Source organism: Meles meles, chromosome X (genome assembly GCF_922984935.1).
Source record: "Meles meles chromosome X, mMelMel3.1 paternal haplotype, whole genome shotgun sequence".
Taxonomy (NCBI): Eukaryota; Metazoa; Chordata; class Mammalia; order Carnivora; family Mustelidae; genus Meles; species Meles meles.
The window spans coordinates 72,848,346-72,865,612 of NC_060087.1; the positions used below are offsets into that span (position 1 = coordinate 72,848,346).

The 17,267-nt window shown below is 38.6% G+C and overlaps 1 protein-coding gene across 1 annotated transcript in view; it reads right to left on the bottom strand.

The window, feature by feature from the left end:
* Window positions 1-12,235: 12,235 nt before the first annotated feature.
* The window catches only part of CHM (CHM Rab escort protein), a 267,198-nt gene continuing 262,166 nt past the window's right edge, over window positions 12,236-17,267 (bottom strand). Inside the window, exon 15 of the mRNA XM_045996016.1 lies at window positions 12,236-16,071. Within this exon, the coding sequence (XP_045851972.1) occupies window positions 15,895-16,071 (177 nt within the window). The 3' untranslated portion in view covers window positions 12,236-15,894. The remainder of the gene's footprint in view (window positions 16,072-17,267) is intronic.

Consider the following 17,267-nt stretch of genomic DNA (forward strand, 5'->3'; position numbering starts at 1 on the left):
ATTTCCCTTCTTATGCTTGAGGTTAGCTTAATTTGTTGTTGGTTTTCCAGTTCTTTAAGGTGTAAAGAGTGCTGGTGTGTTCCGGATTTTTCAATTTTTTGGAGTGAGGCTTGGATGGCTATGTATTCCCCCCTTAGGACTGCCTTTGCTGTATCCTATAGGTTTCGGACCAATGTGTCATCATCCTCATTGGTTTCCATAAATTGTTTAAGTTCTTCTTTGATTTCCTTGTTGGTCCAAACATTCTTAACCTTCCAGGTGTTTGAATTCCTTCCGAACTTTTTCTTGTGTTTGAGTTCCAGTTTCAAAGCATTGTGGTCTAAGAATATGCAGGGAATAATCTCATTCTTTTGGCACTGGTTGAGCCCTGATTTGTGACCCAGTATGTGGTCTATTATGTAGAAAGTTTCATGTGTGCTCAAGAAGAATGAGTATTCTGTTGTTTTAGGGTGGAATGTTCTGTATATGTCTATGAGGTCCATCTGGTCCAATGTGTCATTCAAAGCTCTTGTTTCTTTATTTATTTTGTGCTTGGATGATCTATTATTGAGAGTGCATGTTAAGATCCCCTACTATTAATATATTCATATCAAAATGACTCTATCTCAATTAACAGTTGGCTTATGTAGTTAGCTGCTCCCATATTGTGGCCATAAATATTTACAATTGTTAGATCTTCTTGGTGGATAGATCCTTTAAGAATGATGTAGTGTTGTTCTTTATCTCTGAATACAGTCTTTAGTTTAAAATCTAATTTATATGATATGAAAATCACTATACCATCTTTCTTTTGAGGCCTGTTGGCATGAAAGATGCTTCTCCATGCCTTCACTTTCAGTCTGGATGTATCTTTAGGTTCCAAACGTGTCTCTTGTAGATAGCATAGGGACGGGTCCTGTCATTTTATTTAGTCTACAACCCAATGCCATTTTATGGGAGCATTTAGGCTGTTCATGTTGAGAGTGATTACTGACTTCATGTTGCCTGTGAAGTCCTTGTTTCTATAGATTGTCTCTGTAAATTTCTGGTTTATGTCACTCTTGGGTTCTTTCTTTTTTATAGAACCCCCCTTAATATTTCTTGTAGTGCTGGCTTGGTGGTCACATACTCTTTTAAAAACCTTGCCAGTCTTGGAAGCTCTTTATCTCTCCATCTGTTTTGAATGTCAACCTTGCTGGATAAAGTATTCTTGGCTGCATATTCTTCTTGCTTAGTGTCCTGAATATGTCTTTCCAACCCTTTCTGCCTTGCCATTTTTCTGTGGACAGGTCTGATGTTATTCTGATGGACTTTCCTCTGTATGTAATGAATCTCTTCCCCCTAGCTGCCCTCAGAAGCTCTTGTTAAAATTATGATTCGTGAGTTTCACAATTCGGTGTCTTGAGGTCTTTCTACATTCGTTGATCTTGATGGGTGCCAATCTGCCTCTAGAACATGAATGCTTCTTCTGTTCCCCAGATTGGGAAAATTTTCATTCAGGATTTGTTTAACTGTATCTTCTAGTCTTCTGTTTTTTTCCACCTCCTCAGGGATCCCAATAATTCTGACATTGGAATGTTTCATGGTGTCATTTATTTCCCTAATTCTGTTTTCATGGCTTCTAAGCTGTTTGTTCCATGTCTACTCCTGATCATTTTTCTCTATCATTTTGTCCTCTAGATCACTAATTCTATCTTCTGCCTCAGTTACCCTAGTTGTTAGAGTATTTAGATTAGATTGTATCTCACTGATAGTGAGAGCTCAGCTCTCACTTCCACCCCTTAGAGATTCTATGTTGTTACCAATGGTTTTCTCCAACCTAGCCATTGCCTGGGTGATTGTTACCCTGAATTCCCTTTCTGACATACTGTTTATGTCCATATCCAATAGTTCTGATGGAGAGGGCACCATCTCTGAATTCTTCTATTGGGTGTTCCTTCTCCTAGTCATTTTGGTGAGAGATGGTTGAGGGGATGTATAGCTGAATATATAAACCACAATCCAGGCAAGGTGCAGCCTGGAACATTTCAGAGCAATGGGAAGTCATCACCAAACAGAAAGAAAAAAGGGAAAGAGAGAGAGAGTAGGAAAGCGGGGGGGGGGGGGGGGGGGGGAAGAGCAAATCCAACCAGAATGAGGCCCAAAAGGAAGACTTATAAGGTATATAAACAAAAATACCAACAAAAGTAAATGGCAATTAAAAAAAGAAAAAAAAAAAAAAAGAACCCAGCCAAAATGAACCAAAGGATAAGATTTATGTAATACTAGAACATAAACAAAGACACAGAAACACTGACAGAAGAAAAAGATGGGAGGGTGGTTATAAATCCTTGATGTGGGTGAGGAAGGTCATTTCGATTCTTCTTGGGTGTATCTTGATATTTTTGTTAAGGGACTCAACTTTTCAGAGATAAAGGGAGATTAAGACTGGTTTATAGGGGCACCTGCATGACTAAGTTTTACTGGAGTCTTAGGGCTTATGGCATTGAAAGTAATTGTTTCCAGTGCTCTTGGAATGACAGTTTTGAAATTCAACATATTTACTTACTATTGATTACATTTTTATCTCCTGCTGTTTCCCAATATGAACTCTCTTCTGTTATTTCTGTGCCTAACAAACATTTCTTGCCTTTCTTCTTCCAGTCTTTCTGTAAGTTCAATGTCAATTTTCTTTTTAAAAAGTGGGATGGTAGGGGCACCTGGGTGGCTAAGTGGGTTAAAGCCTCAGCCTTCAGCTCAGGTCATGATCCCAGGGTCCTGCAATCGAGCCCCACATCGGGCTCTCTGCCTGCTTCCCCCTCTCTCTCTGCCTGGCTCTCTGCCTACTTGTGATCTCTGTCAAATAAATAAAATTAAAATCCTTTTAAAAAAACTGGTTCATATATAGGGGTAGTATTGATTAGGGAAAGCATATATCTATATGTATATTAGCCTATACCTATATGTATATAGCCTATATCTATATGTATATAGCCTATATCTATATGTATATTAAAAAATAGAAAAGAAAAAGAAAAACAGGTATATGTATGAAATAAGTTCAAGTTAAAATGTTATTATGGAGTATGTTGTATTAATGTTGTAATGTTAAGTAGGTTAAAAAAATTAAGAAGAACAAGAATTGCGAGTACAAATTAAAAATAAATGTTGTATCTATGAAATATACAGGTTTTAGGGCAATACCAGGAGCTCAATATATTGTTTTCCCCTGATGTTGGGGTTTTACAGTTTTATGGGGACCCTTTAGTGGCTGTCCTCTCGTTGTTCTTGCTGGCCTTCAGGGTGAGAGGCCTGCTGCATTGTTTTGCAATCAGTCTCTCTTGGGTTGAGTTTTCCTGCCCCCTAGCAAGGGGCTGGGCTCTGTGGAAACCGGTTTTTCAAGGCTTTTGTTCTCTGGAGGTTTTTGTTCTTTGGCTGCTTTTTGCAGCCTTCAGAGGTTTAGTGGAAAGCAAACCGCACTCAGACCTCTGTCTCAGAGAGAAGCCTCAGTTTGTTCCCCTCTGGGTGGCCCAGAACCCACGGACTCCCCCCTGAAAACTCCACTGAATGGCGCAACCACCCACAGGTCGTGCACACCCCCAGCCACTATCTCAGGGGTTGCCCTGTCACTCATTTGTCTTTGCACCCCTGTGCCACTAAAACCATGAGCAATATTGGTCCAGAGAGCCCACTTCCAGTGGCTGCCTTTGCCGGGACTGCTGTCTGGGGTCCAGGCCCACGCAGGGCACACTTAGACCTCACGGTTGCACAGGTCGCAGAAGGCTGCCGCCGTCAAGGGATCCCAAGCAGAGATCGCCCTGGGTTCTCTCAAGCATGGGCTGGGAGCATCCAAATCCTCAGCCGGTGTCAGGAGGATGGGGTCCCAAAGAACGCCGGCTGGTGCCCACACTAGACTCTCTCACGTGCAGGCAGAAATGCGCCCAGTGCAGTGGTGGTGCAAGCTGTGCAACCCCAGGGGCTCAGGGACCATGGAGGCACCACCACGCTCTCTCCCACATGGGTGGTCACTGGTGTTAGCTGTCCTGGGTCCATGGGCTTAGGCCCATGCCCGTGACTGCCAGATTCCAAGAGTTACCCCTTAAGCTCTTCTGCTATTTTTGAGTGCCTTCAACCAGACTCCAAGTTAATGCCGGTCCCCAATCCCAGGACACTTTCATATTGGGGTATTATTTTCCAATCGGTTCCTTCTGGTGGCTCCCTCCCCCTTCTGTTTATCCTCCAATATCAGTCCAAGCATTTCCACTCTTTACCTCTCCACTGATGTCTTCTGCCCCTGTAGAGATCCAGAAGTATATAATCTTACATCTCAGGCTGATTTAATGGGTGTTCAGAGTGTTCTGGTAGATATTTAGCTCACTTTAGGGGACCAGTTGAAAGAGGGTCTCCTACTTCTCCATCATCTTGCCCCTCCTCTTCACATTGCCACTTTCTTTTGTGCTGCCAAGATTCTATGGACAGATCTGCTCCTTATTTGTCTTCCCTTGAGGGTTAAGGATTTCTTTTTCCTTGCTGCTTTCAGGATTCTTATCTCTGTATTTTTCAAATTTAACTGTGATATGTCTTGGTTGGCTGCTGTTGTGGTTTTGATGGGAGTTCTCTTTGTCTCCTAGATTTGGTTGTCTGTTTTGTTCCCCGGATCAGGGAAGTTTTCAGCTATAATTTCCTCAAATAAACCTTTTGTCCCTTTTTCTCTCTCTTCTCTGCTACTCCTATGATATGAATGTTATACTTTATGGATTTCCTGAGTTCCCTAAATCTACACTTGTCATCCAATATTTTTCTTTTCCTCTTCTTTTCAGCTTTATTATTTTCCATAATTTTATCTTCAGCATCACTTATTCATTCCTCTGATACTTCTATCCTTGTGGTCATTACATCCTGTCAATTTTCCATCTGAGCTCTAGCAGTTTTTATTTCTGCCTGGCTAATTTTTTGGTCTTTTATCTCCATGGTAAGGGAATCCCTGGTGTTTTCTATGTCTTCTATGCTTTTCTCAAGCCCAGTTAGTATCCTTATGAGCGTGCTTTATCTTCTCAATCAGGTATATTGTTTATATCTGTTTTGATTAAATATCTTGCCATGGCCTTTTCTTGTTCTTTCTTTGGGACGTATTCCTCCATCTTGGTGTTTTGTCCAGGTCTGTCTCCTCTGTGTTAGGATAGTCTGTTATGGTTTGTGCTCCTGAGAGTAATGGCTTTATTAAGAAAATTTCATATACTGTCCAGGGTCCAGTGCTTCAGGAAGTGTTTCTAGTATATACTGTGCATACTCCGGCACTGTGTTTTGGCTGCTGCTTCCCTTAGGTCAGTACTCTGCAGTTTCTCCTTGCCTGCCGTAGGGAGTGTTTAGACTTTGGCAAGACTGTGCTGAGTTTTAACTAAGCATGCTCTGCCTGCTTAAAAAGAGACCTGGTCCTATTTACATGAGAGCTTAAGTTTTGAAGTACTCTGTGGTCAGTATACATGGCATGTGAGGGGGTTTCATGCTGGTTTTCTGGAGGGGCCCACTGCTCTGGTTCTCAAGTGTGTTTGACCTAGAAAAGTAGCACCCACAGAGTGCAAGGGGGCAGGACTTTTTGTAAGCAGTTGAGGCTGCCGCCATTGGCACTGTGCTACTTTCTGAAGTTAATTTATGCGGATGGATTGGGGAGAGAAATGGCACCATTGTTGATGAGAAGGGAGTTCCTGCCCATCCCTGTCTGGGAAGCCCTCCCAAAAGAGCAACAATCTCTCCTCATGTATCCCAAGCATCCCTTAGATCTCTGCCTTCACCCTGTGTCCAGGCTATCTGCCCATCCAGTAGCCCCTGTGAACCTGTGTTCCATCCCAGGTAGGTTGGCTGAGTTTTAAAACTTCAACTTTAGGGACCTGGTGTGGCAGGGACCTGCATTGATCCTCTATAGTAGGGTCTCAGCAGGCTGAGAATGATGCAATTTTGTCCCAGAAGGGCAACTGCACCAAAGCACAAGGTGGTGGGCTTTGGAGTAAAGTGCAGCAAAGAGCTAGTATCCAAGTTAGCTGCTCTCAGCAGGTTTCTCTGCACCTATGCACTATGTGGGGAAATGGGGAGGGTAATGGTGTCCACAGGCTCTTTTGTCCCTGGAGAGGCAATGCCACCTCTTCCAGATGCTCTCCAAAGAGGGGCAACCATGTCTCCAGTGTGTCCCAAGGGATCTTCAGACCATAACATCTGCTCCTGGCCTATCTGCCCTCCTTCTCCCTGGGAGCACTGTAGCCCCCACCAGCCTCCACACCAGCCATGGCATGGACCTCCAAAACTCCAGTGTTAAGAGCCCTGCTGGTTGTAAAAAGTCACAAAAATCAGTCCCTCCCATTTTCCCAGTCAATGTCTTTGTGGAAGTGTTTTCCTTGTTAAACCCTCTGTGTGTTCCTCTCTCTCTCATCTCCATGACCAGGGCTCTCTCCCCTCTGCAGCACCTGCAATCCTGTCTTCTCCAAGCCACATCTCTGCACCTCCTACCTTCCAAAATGTGGCCCCTTCTCTTCCTCTAGCTGTGAATTTTATTCTGTCAGCCCTCAGATTTCTTAGGTATTCAGGATGATTTGTTAATTATGTAGCTGTTTGAAGGATGAGGCAAGCCTAGGGTCCTCATAGTATTCTGTCATCTTTCCAAACATATTTATTTAGCTAAAACTTGGTGTTTGCCAGTATCAAACCAATACACGTTTCCTGAACATCAAAGGAAATCTTATTATGAGGAGTCAGGAGTGTCTCAAAAAACTGAAGATCAGCATTGATACAGGTCCTTTGAGAGGACTGGATCTTGGAATTAGAAAAGTCACAGAAACCAATATTAAGTTCATCTGGCAATTCAGCATCTCATCAATGCTTCTTTCTTTGCAAACTGACTTTGCTCCCTTGGCCACCTGATAAAAGATATAGCTGCTCATAGCTAAAGAGAATTTTGTTTTATGGGCCAGCCACTTAGAATGTCAAACTCTTGATGGATTTCAATTCCAAAGTGCTTCAGGGGCTTGTTTCCACCCCAGATTGAAACTAGTATGGCCAGAGGAGCAGGGTTACACAGGACATGCATAGCTATGAGCCAAGGGATGTTTAGGTACTGGAGATACATGGACAAATAGCAGGGTCTCTACCTTCAAATTTTTCACTATCTAGGAGACAGAAATAAAATCAGGAAACTTGGAATTCAGTGAGATAAAGGCCTTATGAACAGTACTGCAGGGAGCACAGAGGGAAAAGTAGCTTCACCAAGGGAGGTTACCAAAGTGTTGGCAGTTGAAATGACATTAAACCTGGGTTTTAAAGGCAGAATAGAAACTTAATTAGAAAAAAAGGGGTGTAGCAGTAACAGAGAGAGGTCATGGCATTCCAGAAATGATATATGCAATGGGCCAAAGAGTTTGAAGATCCTGAGGAATTCATTGTGGCTAAAGAGTAAAGTGTGAGGAGGAGAGGTAGAATGATAGAAGATGAAGGCAAACAGAAATATAATTTTTTTTTTTTTGAGGGGGAGAGTGTTCTCATATGTAATGCTAAGGAAGTCAGATTGTAATTAGTATGGAAAAGTTTTTTTAGGGAGAAAAGTGATATGATCAGGGCTATTATTTGTATTTAAGTGAAACTGTCACTAGAAGGGCAGATAGATACAGCTCATTAAGATGAGAAAGAGTATAATGTTGTTACTAGATCACAAACCCATTTCAGTGCATAAAGAATTCAGAGGAGCAATCCAAATCTTTCTAACTATGTGTCCTTGGACAAATCATTTTATATCTGCCCTTCAGTTTCATCATCAAGATCCTCATCTGTAAAATAGAGAATGATCAGTCCTAACATGTTATTTTGAGATGAAAAGTGTTAATAGAATAGTGCCTGCTACAAAGTAGGCATTGTAAGCGTCACCCTTCATTTCCTTTTCTACTTTCTACCTGGACCTCATAGTCCCAAGCTACACCCTTTCACAGCCATATTTGGTGCAGGTTAAGGTTGCACACTCAAGAGCTTCACTCTTACTTAACTTTGGTGTGTTATTATGCTAAAAAACTCCAATTCACCATGTGTAACCCTGAGAAGGAATCCATGCAGTGGTTTCTGCCTCAACAGGTAATTATGGAATGGGGAACTTTATGTCAAGAAGACTAACTGTAGGGGCACCTGGGTGGCTCAGTGGGTTAAAGCCTCTGCCTTCAGCTCAGGTCATGATCCCAGGGTCCTGGGATCAAGCCCCACATCGGGCTCTCTGTTCTGCGGGAAGCCTGCTTTCTCCTCTCTCTCTGCCTGCTTGTGATCTCTGTCTCTCAAATAAATAAATAAAATCTTTAAAAAAAAAAAAGAAGACTAACTGTAACAATCTGATAGAAAATGAGAACAGTGGGTTGTGAAAATAGAGAAAGCTGTGATCAGGAAGATATTTCTGAGATAAAATCAGTAAGATTATGTGCCCTGCTGAGTGAATGTGGGGACTGAAGAATGATGAGTTGTAATTTTACATGTATATGAGCAAGATAAATAGATCTTTTTATACTACTGTATCAATACTTCAATTTTAAAAAAATTGTTTACATTTCAGATGGTAGCTACACTTGCGGTGAGCATAGCATAACCTATACAGATGTTGAATTACTATGTTGTACACCTGAAACTAATGTTAATATTAACTATACTCAAATTTAAAAAATTAAAAAATCTGTTCACATTTCAATTGACTTACTAACTTGTTCCACTGGTAGCTGTAATTGGATAAAAATAACTGATCTCCAATCAGTAGCAGCCATTTAAGAAGAATGGGGGATCTATTACCCTGTCAACAACAACTGTTGAGAGCAACAGTGCTAACAGTTGAATTATATTGTTAATATAGGAAATAAGATTGAATTTTTGATGTGGATAATTGGGACATATTCTATTTTACAATATGTATATATTCAGTTTAGTTTCTAAAAAAAAAATGATTATATTCAACAGATTCCCATAGAGTAGTGGTCACAAACCCAAATGGGTACAGGCACCAGAGAGGTTTCATGTTGGAAATTAGTAGCAGTCTACATGTTGCAACATATGGAAACATGCTGATAGAAATATTTTAGAGGTTAAAAAGCATTAAAATTTTATCATTGACCTTTAATCAACAAAGCACAAAACACAGGCTGTGTAAGTTGCAAGAATATAAATTTCCCCACTCCTTGTGACTCAATAATGCTATTTTCATTTTCAATTTGACAAAGACTCTGTAAACATGCTTATTTTTCCCAAATTTGCCCTTGTACCAAAGAAGCTGCTCAGCGAAATTCTCTCTGGCCCTAGAAGCCATTGACCCAAGGTAATAAATTCAAATATGTTGTTTTTATAGCCCATGGTTTCAAAACATTAAAAACAAAATTTATAGGACAGGACTGAACATATAAGTCCTTCTTTGCAGAAATACAAAAGTAGTTGTGTTGTAAAGTTCGATATTACCTATAGTTTATTACAATATTAATCAATAGACTTTTATTTATCATTTAAAAATTTTGCTATGAAAAGTCTTAAACACAAAAACACAAAATCGGAAAAAAAAATCCCATGTAGCAAAACCTAGATTTAATCATTAACATTTTATTATATGTATTTGCTTCACCTATTTTTTTTAAAATCTCTAACAGATAATGCTTTTTAAAAAATTAACATTACCGGGGCACCTGGGTGGCTCAGTGGGTTAAGCTGCTGCCTTCGGCTCAGGTCATGATCTCAGGGTCCTGGGATCGAGTCCCGCATCAGGCTCTCTGCTCAGCAGGGAGCTTGCTTCCTCCTCTCTCTCTGCCTGCCTCTCTGCCTACTTGTGGTTTCTCTCTGTCAAATAAATAAATAAAATCTTTAAAAAAAAAAGTTTAAAAAAATAAATAAAAATTAACATTACCACACCCAGTAGTTAATGATGTCAACTAACACCCAGGCAATATTCAATCCCTACAATTGTCTCAAAATGGTTTGTTTTTTTGCTTTTTCTAAAGGTTTCATTTATTCAAAACAAGGTCCAAACAAGGTCAGCATGTTGTACTTGGTTTGGTACACCTCTGAAGTCTCCTTTAATCTCTAACAGTGCTCCCTTCATTTTTTTCTATGCAAGTTATTTGCTGATAGGTTATTTGTCCAGTAGAATTTTTTACATTGTATTTTCATGGTGTCATTGAATAAGCTCTTCTATCCCCCTAATGTCTATAAATTGGTAGTTAGATCTAGAGGCTTGATTATATTCAGACTGTTTTTAATTTCTATTTTAGCAAGAATTCTTCCCAGTTAGTGCTGTGTAGTTCCTATTACAATGCATCAGGAGGCTTATAGCAAATTATTTTCTCCTTTTAGTGATTTTTAAGATTGATCACTGGGTTCAGGTGATGTCTCCATCAAACTTTCAACTAAAGGTTTTAGATTTTTTATTTATTTATTTATTTATTTGACAGAGAGATCACAAGTAGGCAGATAGGCAGGCAGAGAGAGAGGAGGAAGCAGGCTCCCCACGGAGCAGAGAGCCCGACGCGGGGCTCGATCCCAGGACCCCGAGATCATGACCTGAGCCGAAGGCAGCGGCCTAATCCACTGAGCCACCCAGGCGCCCCTCAACTAAAGGTTTTAACAACCATTGATAATCATTAACTAGGTTCATTACTACACTGGGTTTACGAAATGGTGATTTTTTTCATTCTTCAAGTAATTATTAATGGTGATTCTTCTATAAGAACTTTCCTTCAACAACTATTTGAATACCCTGAAATATAATTTTTACAGGAAAGATATAATTGCTTCTTGTTTATTAGTTTCTAGAATAAAAGGTTGGTGCCAAAGCAACAAAGCAAAGCAAGATGAAAATGTATCTAATAGATATTAATATATTAGATATTATTAGAAATGAGAAGAGAAAATTAAGAGGTAGTATTTTATCTTTTCAAGTTCTACAAACAAATCCTCTGCTAAATTGGTACAGTCTATATTTTTTCCACACATGAAATTCCTGAATAGAATAATTCATTAATGCTTCTAGTTCAGCAAATGTCCAAGTCTAAAGAATATTTCTCTTAGGAGTCAACTGTCTCATTAAGAGAAAGAAGATTGGGGCACCTGGGTGACTCAGTGGCTTAAAGCCTCTGCCTTCAGCTTGGGTCATGGTCCCAGGGTCCTGGGATCCAGCCCCATGTTGGGCTCTCTGCTCGGCAAGGAGCCTGCTTCCTCCTCTCTCTCTCTGCCTGCCTCTCTGCCTACTTGTGATCTCTGTCTGTCAAATAAATAAATAAATCTTAAAAAAAAAAGAGGAAGAAGATTTACACATGCAAATCCCATTAACATTAATACGAGTTAGCAGTATAATTCCCTCTGTGATGATAGGTGAAAAACTCTTACAGGCTACTAGGATTCAAATTCTAATGATTATGTCAAATGGCCCGAAGAATCATCATTCCCAGAAAGAGCAAACATGGCAATTTGTATGCAAACAGCATTTCATTGCAGCCCCACAGCTAAACTGTATTAATGCAAAGAAAACTGGCCTTAAAAAATGTGATGTGGGGGGTGCTGGGTGGCTCAGTTGGTTAATTGTCAGAGTCTTGATTTTGGTTCAGGTCATGCTCTCTGGTCATGGGATTGTGCCCAGCATCAGGCTCTGTGCTCAGCACAGAATCTATTCCTCTCCCTTTGCTCCTCCCTTCATGCTATTTCTAATATAAATAAAATCTTTTTAAAAATGTGACATGGGATGCTAAGTGTTAAACCATTTAATGTTTTTTTTTTTTTTTTAGATTTTATTTATTTATTTGACAGAGAGAGAGAGAGAGCACAAGTAGGGGACCAGCAGGGGGAGAGGGAGAAGCAGGCTCCCTGCTGAGCAGGGAGCTGAATGTGGGGCCCATCCCAGGACCTGGGATCATGATCTGAGTCAAAGACAGCCACTTAACCAACTGAGATCCACCAAGTGCCCCTAACATTTTAGAAAAGCCATCATTAAAAAAAAAAAAAAAAAGCCATCATTAGAGAGAATTCAAACATCAAATCGCTTGTTTTTTTTAAAACAACACCAAAAAAAGTGTTGAGTACTGTATGAGCTCCAAGGTGCTTGAAGGACAATATAGCTACTTGTTTAAAAATTCAATTAACGTTATTTTTCCTAAATTTGATTTATGAATAATCTCAGATAAACTGTCAGTTTTGAAGGAGTCCTGTTATCTTTTGAATGCAACTGAGAAGCTTTAGGAAATTACCTGGAATTGACAGAAAACGTCATTCTGTTTTAGTTATTTGATCTAAGCAAATAATAGTTCAATGAATGATTTTTGTATACAAAGGACATCAGCAGTCTCTTATGTATTTCAAGTAAGCTGTTGTGGACTCAAATACCAAAGAGAAAAAACATCTCAGGTTCTCATTCACCAAGTAAATATGAAAAACATTTCATATTCTCATATACTAAGTGAGATGTGAAAACACGTTTGTAGGCAATCAATGTACTATAAAGCCATAGCCCATGCCTCAAGCACTGATTTCAAATAGAATGAGGTCTGATGCTCCCATCTAAAACAATTTGCTAAGTAAATCAACCCAGGTATCATTTGATTGCCTTTCTCACAAACCTGACACAGTTGACAAATGCTTAGAAACAAAATCAAGTATACAGCTGGACAATTGTTTAAATAATAGTGATATCAACAAATAAACCAGTTCCAAGATAATCTTTAATTTCTTGCCATATATGCAAAGTTTTAATATTAAAAATAGGAAACCACACCCGAAAGGCATCAAAACACTTTTATTTCCTCTGAAAACTTACTGCTACAGTGTGAAAATTATGAATCATCGTACTTATGCCTTTGAAATGCATTAAAGAAAATTAACTGAGATAAATTATTCAGTATCAATAGCAGTAAATAACTTATTTATAAGAAAACTGTTTAATTCCTGCTTTAAAGGATCACTACTACTCAGCAATCGAATTTCAACAAAATTTTTTGAGGTTTTTAAGACTTTAGACAAAAGGCTGCTTTCTTGGGAACTATAGCTATGACAGAAGTTACAATCATTAGCACTGCCATTATTTTAGATAAAGGGTTGCTAATCTCAGAAACTACCATTCTAGAAGTTAACCATTAACATAGCCATTTTACTATGGGCAACTAAATATCATCAGGGATCGGGAAATTGTAACTCAGTGTTCCTATAGAAAAATATCTACATTTAGAGTATCTACCTACCTACCTATTTGCTTTTCTGGGCAGGCATACCAACTAGATAAATACAGACACAGCAGCAACATTGGGTAACTGGTTTTCATACAGATCACTAAACTGAATGGTTTTATCATTTTTGGCTAATAAGCATGTATAACTAAACATTTTAAACACATGAATCAAAATTTGTTGATGACAATTTAAAAAATTTTAAATTAGCTACTGAAATTTCTGTATCATATACAACATGTTAACTTTATTCACGTAACTTTAGGTTTATGGTTTTAAAACAAAACCAAAAGGTTTTTCCTTTTTTGGCTTAAAACTATGAAAAAAAAAGATTTGCAGTAATTAAGATAGCTGAAAAGAAAGATTTTAGAATAATTTCTATTAATTCTGAGGCAATAGGATATATCTAAAGTTCTCTAACACAATGTTTTTAATAGTTGTATAATATTTTAATCATGACTAATCATATTCAGGAGCTTTTAAACATTTAAATAGTATTTAATAAACAACCTGGTAGAGAGATTATGATGCTGGCTAATGGATAAATTACAGTACATTATGGGTTGAGTCATGAGACCACAGAGCATTTCCTTCCTTGTCTACATATAGATAGCTGCAGTAAAGCTATCATAGTCTTTTCTAGTTACTATTCTGGGCCTACACTGATTGGTTGCTTACATAAATGTGTATGCTACATTCAAGAGGCCTTAATTCTTAGACTATAACAAAGTACAATATCTTAATTGGTGCAACTTACTGCAACTGTATTCGGACTCAGTACTTTCATATAGTGGAACCTCTTATATTGCTTGTATTGAGGGGCAGGGCCAATATGTGGTGCTTCAGGTATGTATTGTACATTTAGCACATGGCATAGTTGAATTTCAGGAAACATGATTTGATTTAGGAAAGATCTGAATCTATAAAACAAAGTGAATTATAATGTGATTCTACTATCCCTGATTTGTAGGACATTATAAAAGGGGGAAGGAGAGGAAGAGAGAGGGCCAAAGAGGTAGGAGATAGGGTGTACAACAGGCAGAAGAGTTAGGAGCAGCCTGAGAGGCTGGGAAAGTTTTCCTTCCATCTGGATTCAGTTATATCCATAGGGGATTGGAAAGGTGAGGCAAGAGCTACCTGCCTTGATTCTTTCCAATTTCTATGAATCTGTGACCTGACAGAGCCAGCTTCCTTTAAGATCGTCTCTGAAATCTGGAGAGGTCATAGCCTCATTGCAATTATGTGCATTCTACTGTAGTAATGGCTCTCTGATTGGTAATGTAGGCCAGAATGCACAATAAACTTTTTATATATTTAATTATTGAAATAAATCCAAACGATTGCTCAAATAGAGCAAACCATCAGAACTTGGCATCTGGAAAAATTTTAACAGTCACTGTCACTGTAACTAGATTTGCTGGCTATGTATAGCCCTAACATTTTTGTGTTAAGTGTTTATTAGGGTTTACCAACTGTCATATTGTATTCAGAGTCCTTAGTGGTTCAGGTTTACCTAGCAGAAAAGGAATATGAAGAATTTATAGTGTGCTTTCCTTTTTAAGATTCAAAACCACAATTCCATGTTACTATGTTTATAGGTCTATAAGACTATAAGATATTAATTTAGGAAACAGATTTTTTTTAAAAGCTTAGTTGGAATAAAAACATTGTGATCTTTTGTGTTGGGGGAGTTGACAGCAAGCAATTATTTGCTGCATGAGATTTTTGATATTCACCTCCAAATCAAGGGGAAAACAACTTCTTCCCCCTAGAAATGCCATTCTAAGGATTGCACTGCTTTTATCTTCAAAATTATTCTCCTACAGTAGGCAACGTGTAACAATTTCCACCTTACATATGGAGAAAGTGAGTGATATAAGTTAAACAATTTGTCTAATATCATTAGGATAGTTAGGAATAAATTGGGTCCATATACAATTAGGCTTTAGTTACCTGACTAAACAGAATTTCTCCATACTGATGAGCATATCCAAATTTTTCCTTCCATTTCTTTAGTCCTAAAAAGCTTTCCTAGTGTGTAAATGAGTCACATTAAAAATATCACTACTAACATTAAAAAATGTTGAGTAATGGACTCATGATTTATAAAAATGTATACTTTAATACTGGCATTTTCAATAATTCTCAAGATAGAAAAAAAAAACAAAAAACAAACCTTTTCCAAACACAGGCTCCTGCCTAGATCATGATACTTAAGCTTTCCTCCACTATTTACATGTGCTTTTATCACTGGTGTCATCATGTCCATACCCATAAAGAAAACAGAATCAAGATAATAAAAAATTGTTTTTTATAGGAAATAAGTGACCCAATTCTGAAGACGTGGCTTTCAAATAAAGAGCCAAAGCGGTAAGAAAAAGCTTTCTGAATATGACAGAATTATTAACAATGCATAGGTACACTTTCATATCCACAGCTACTATACCCCTGGGAGCCAATCCATTTATATTTATCTACTAATTCCACAGGTTTGGTATCTTAAAGCAGGCAAGCCAATGTGCTTTATAAGTGTTTTGTGTTCTTACAATGTCCTCTTTAAGGAAAATCCCCTTTTGGATTTCTATGACCTGCTTCTCTTGGTAATTATGTATGTCAACTGGCTGCTATTTTCTAACATTTTTCAGTTCTTCCATGAAGAAGACCCTGAGGCCAGGAGGGATTTCCAAAGTGGGGTATTCAATTTGTTGTATATCCATTATTGAGAGGCCTCCTATGGGTTTCCCAGGTTTGTGCTTTCCTTGGGAGTCTCTGAGTTAGCTTCTGGTATGACACTGAATTCAGAATCCTCCAGTTGTAAACTCTCCCCATCAATGAAAATGTCCTCAGGATTTGGTGGGGGTGGGCAGAAGTCTTCGTTGGGGCAGATTAGCTGGAAAAGTGTTTCAGCCTGGCAAGGGAAGAAAGGACACAATAGTTTCTGGATATCAGCTTAAAATGTATATGCCTTTCTGAAATTATTTTAAAAAATGAAGTACCACCCTTGAAAATTTATTTTAAGTTATAGAACTTTATCAAGTATACATGACCTTCTAAAAATCTGCTTTCAGAATTCCATGACTTCTCTCCAATTCTATGCATGCATTCAGGCCCACCCCCAAGTATATCAGTACTTGCTCATATTATCAAGTGTTAGACAGCTGAGAATTTAAGGACATTCATTCTACAAGGTCTGCAGAAATGTAATTTCCCTTAATATTCTTTATGTAAATTCCCAATAGAGCCTATCTGTGATAGCTGTACAATCAAACTTAGCATGTAATATTTTTAACAAGTCATTATTAAAATCAAGAAAATTCTTCACTATTTGTTCAACTATTTGCTTTTCTGGTATAATTTAACTCCCTCTGGGCTTCATGGAGTATAACATGGTGTTCAAGATCATATACTCTGAATAGATGGCCATGTGCAAATGCTGGCTCTGCCACTTAGTAGCAATACAGTTTGGGGGAATGCTTAATCAACTTCTGAGCCTTGCTTTACTTGTCTATGAAATGGCAGAGACCAAGCCTCTATATATGGTAGCTGTTATCACTGTAATAATAATCTAAGTTAAAAGGTAAAGATTTTATCTTATTTTCAAAGATTTTATTTATTTGAGAGAGAGAGAGAGCATACACATGTGAGTGTGAGTGGGGAGAGGGGGAAGCAGGTGGGGGCTGGAAGAGAATCTCCAGCAGACTCCACCAACACTGGCTGATGCAGGCCTTTGTAGGGGCTGGATCTCATGGACCTGAGATGAAACCAAGAGTCAAAGGCTTAACCAAGTGACCCACCCAGGAGCCCCCAAATGTCAAGATCTAAGATGAGTTTTGTCTGGCAGGGTAAGAGAGTAAGACACTGAATGTGATTTTAATGAATAGCACACACATGCGCACGCACGTGAAAGCAAATGTGATAAGAATCATTGCTATTCTATTCTAAACATATCCTTACTTTTATTTAGATGAATACAGCTCAGTGTTAGATAATGGGTCCCTGCTACACTAGGGAGCTTGCATTCTCTCCTATGGTAAACAGAAGTCATTTAAAGATTTAAAGTATATGCTTATTTTAAAGGCAACAATGGTTTTCTGTACCACTTTA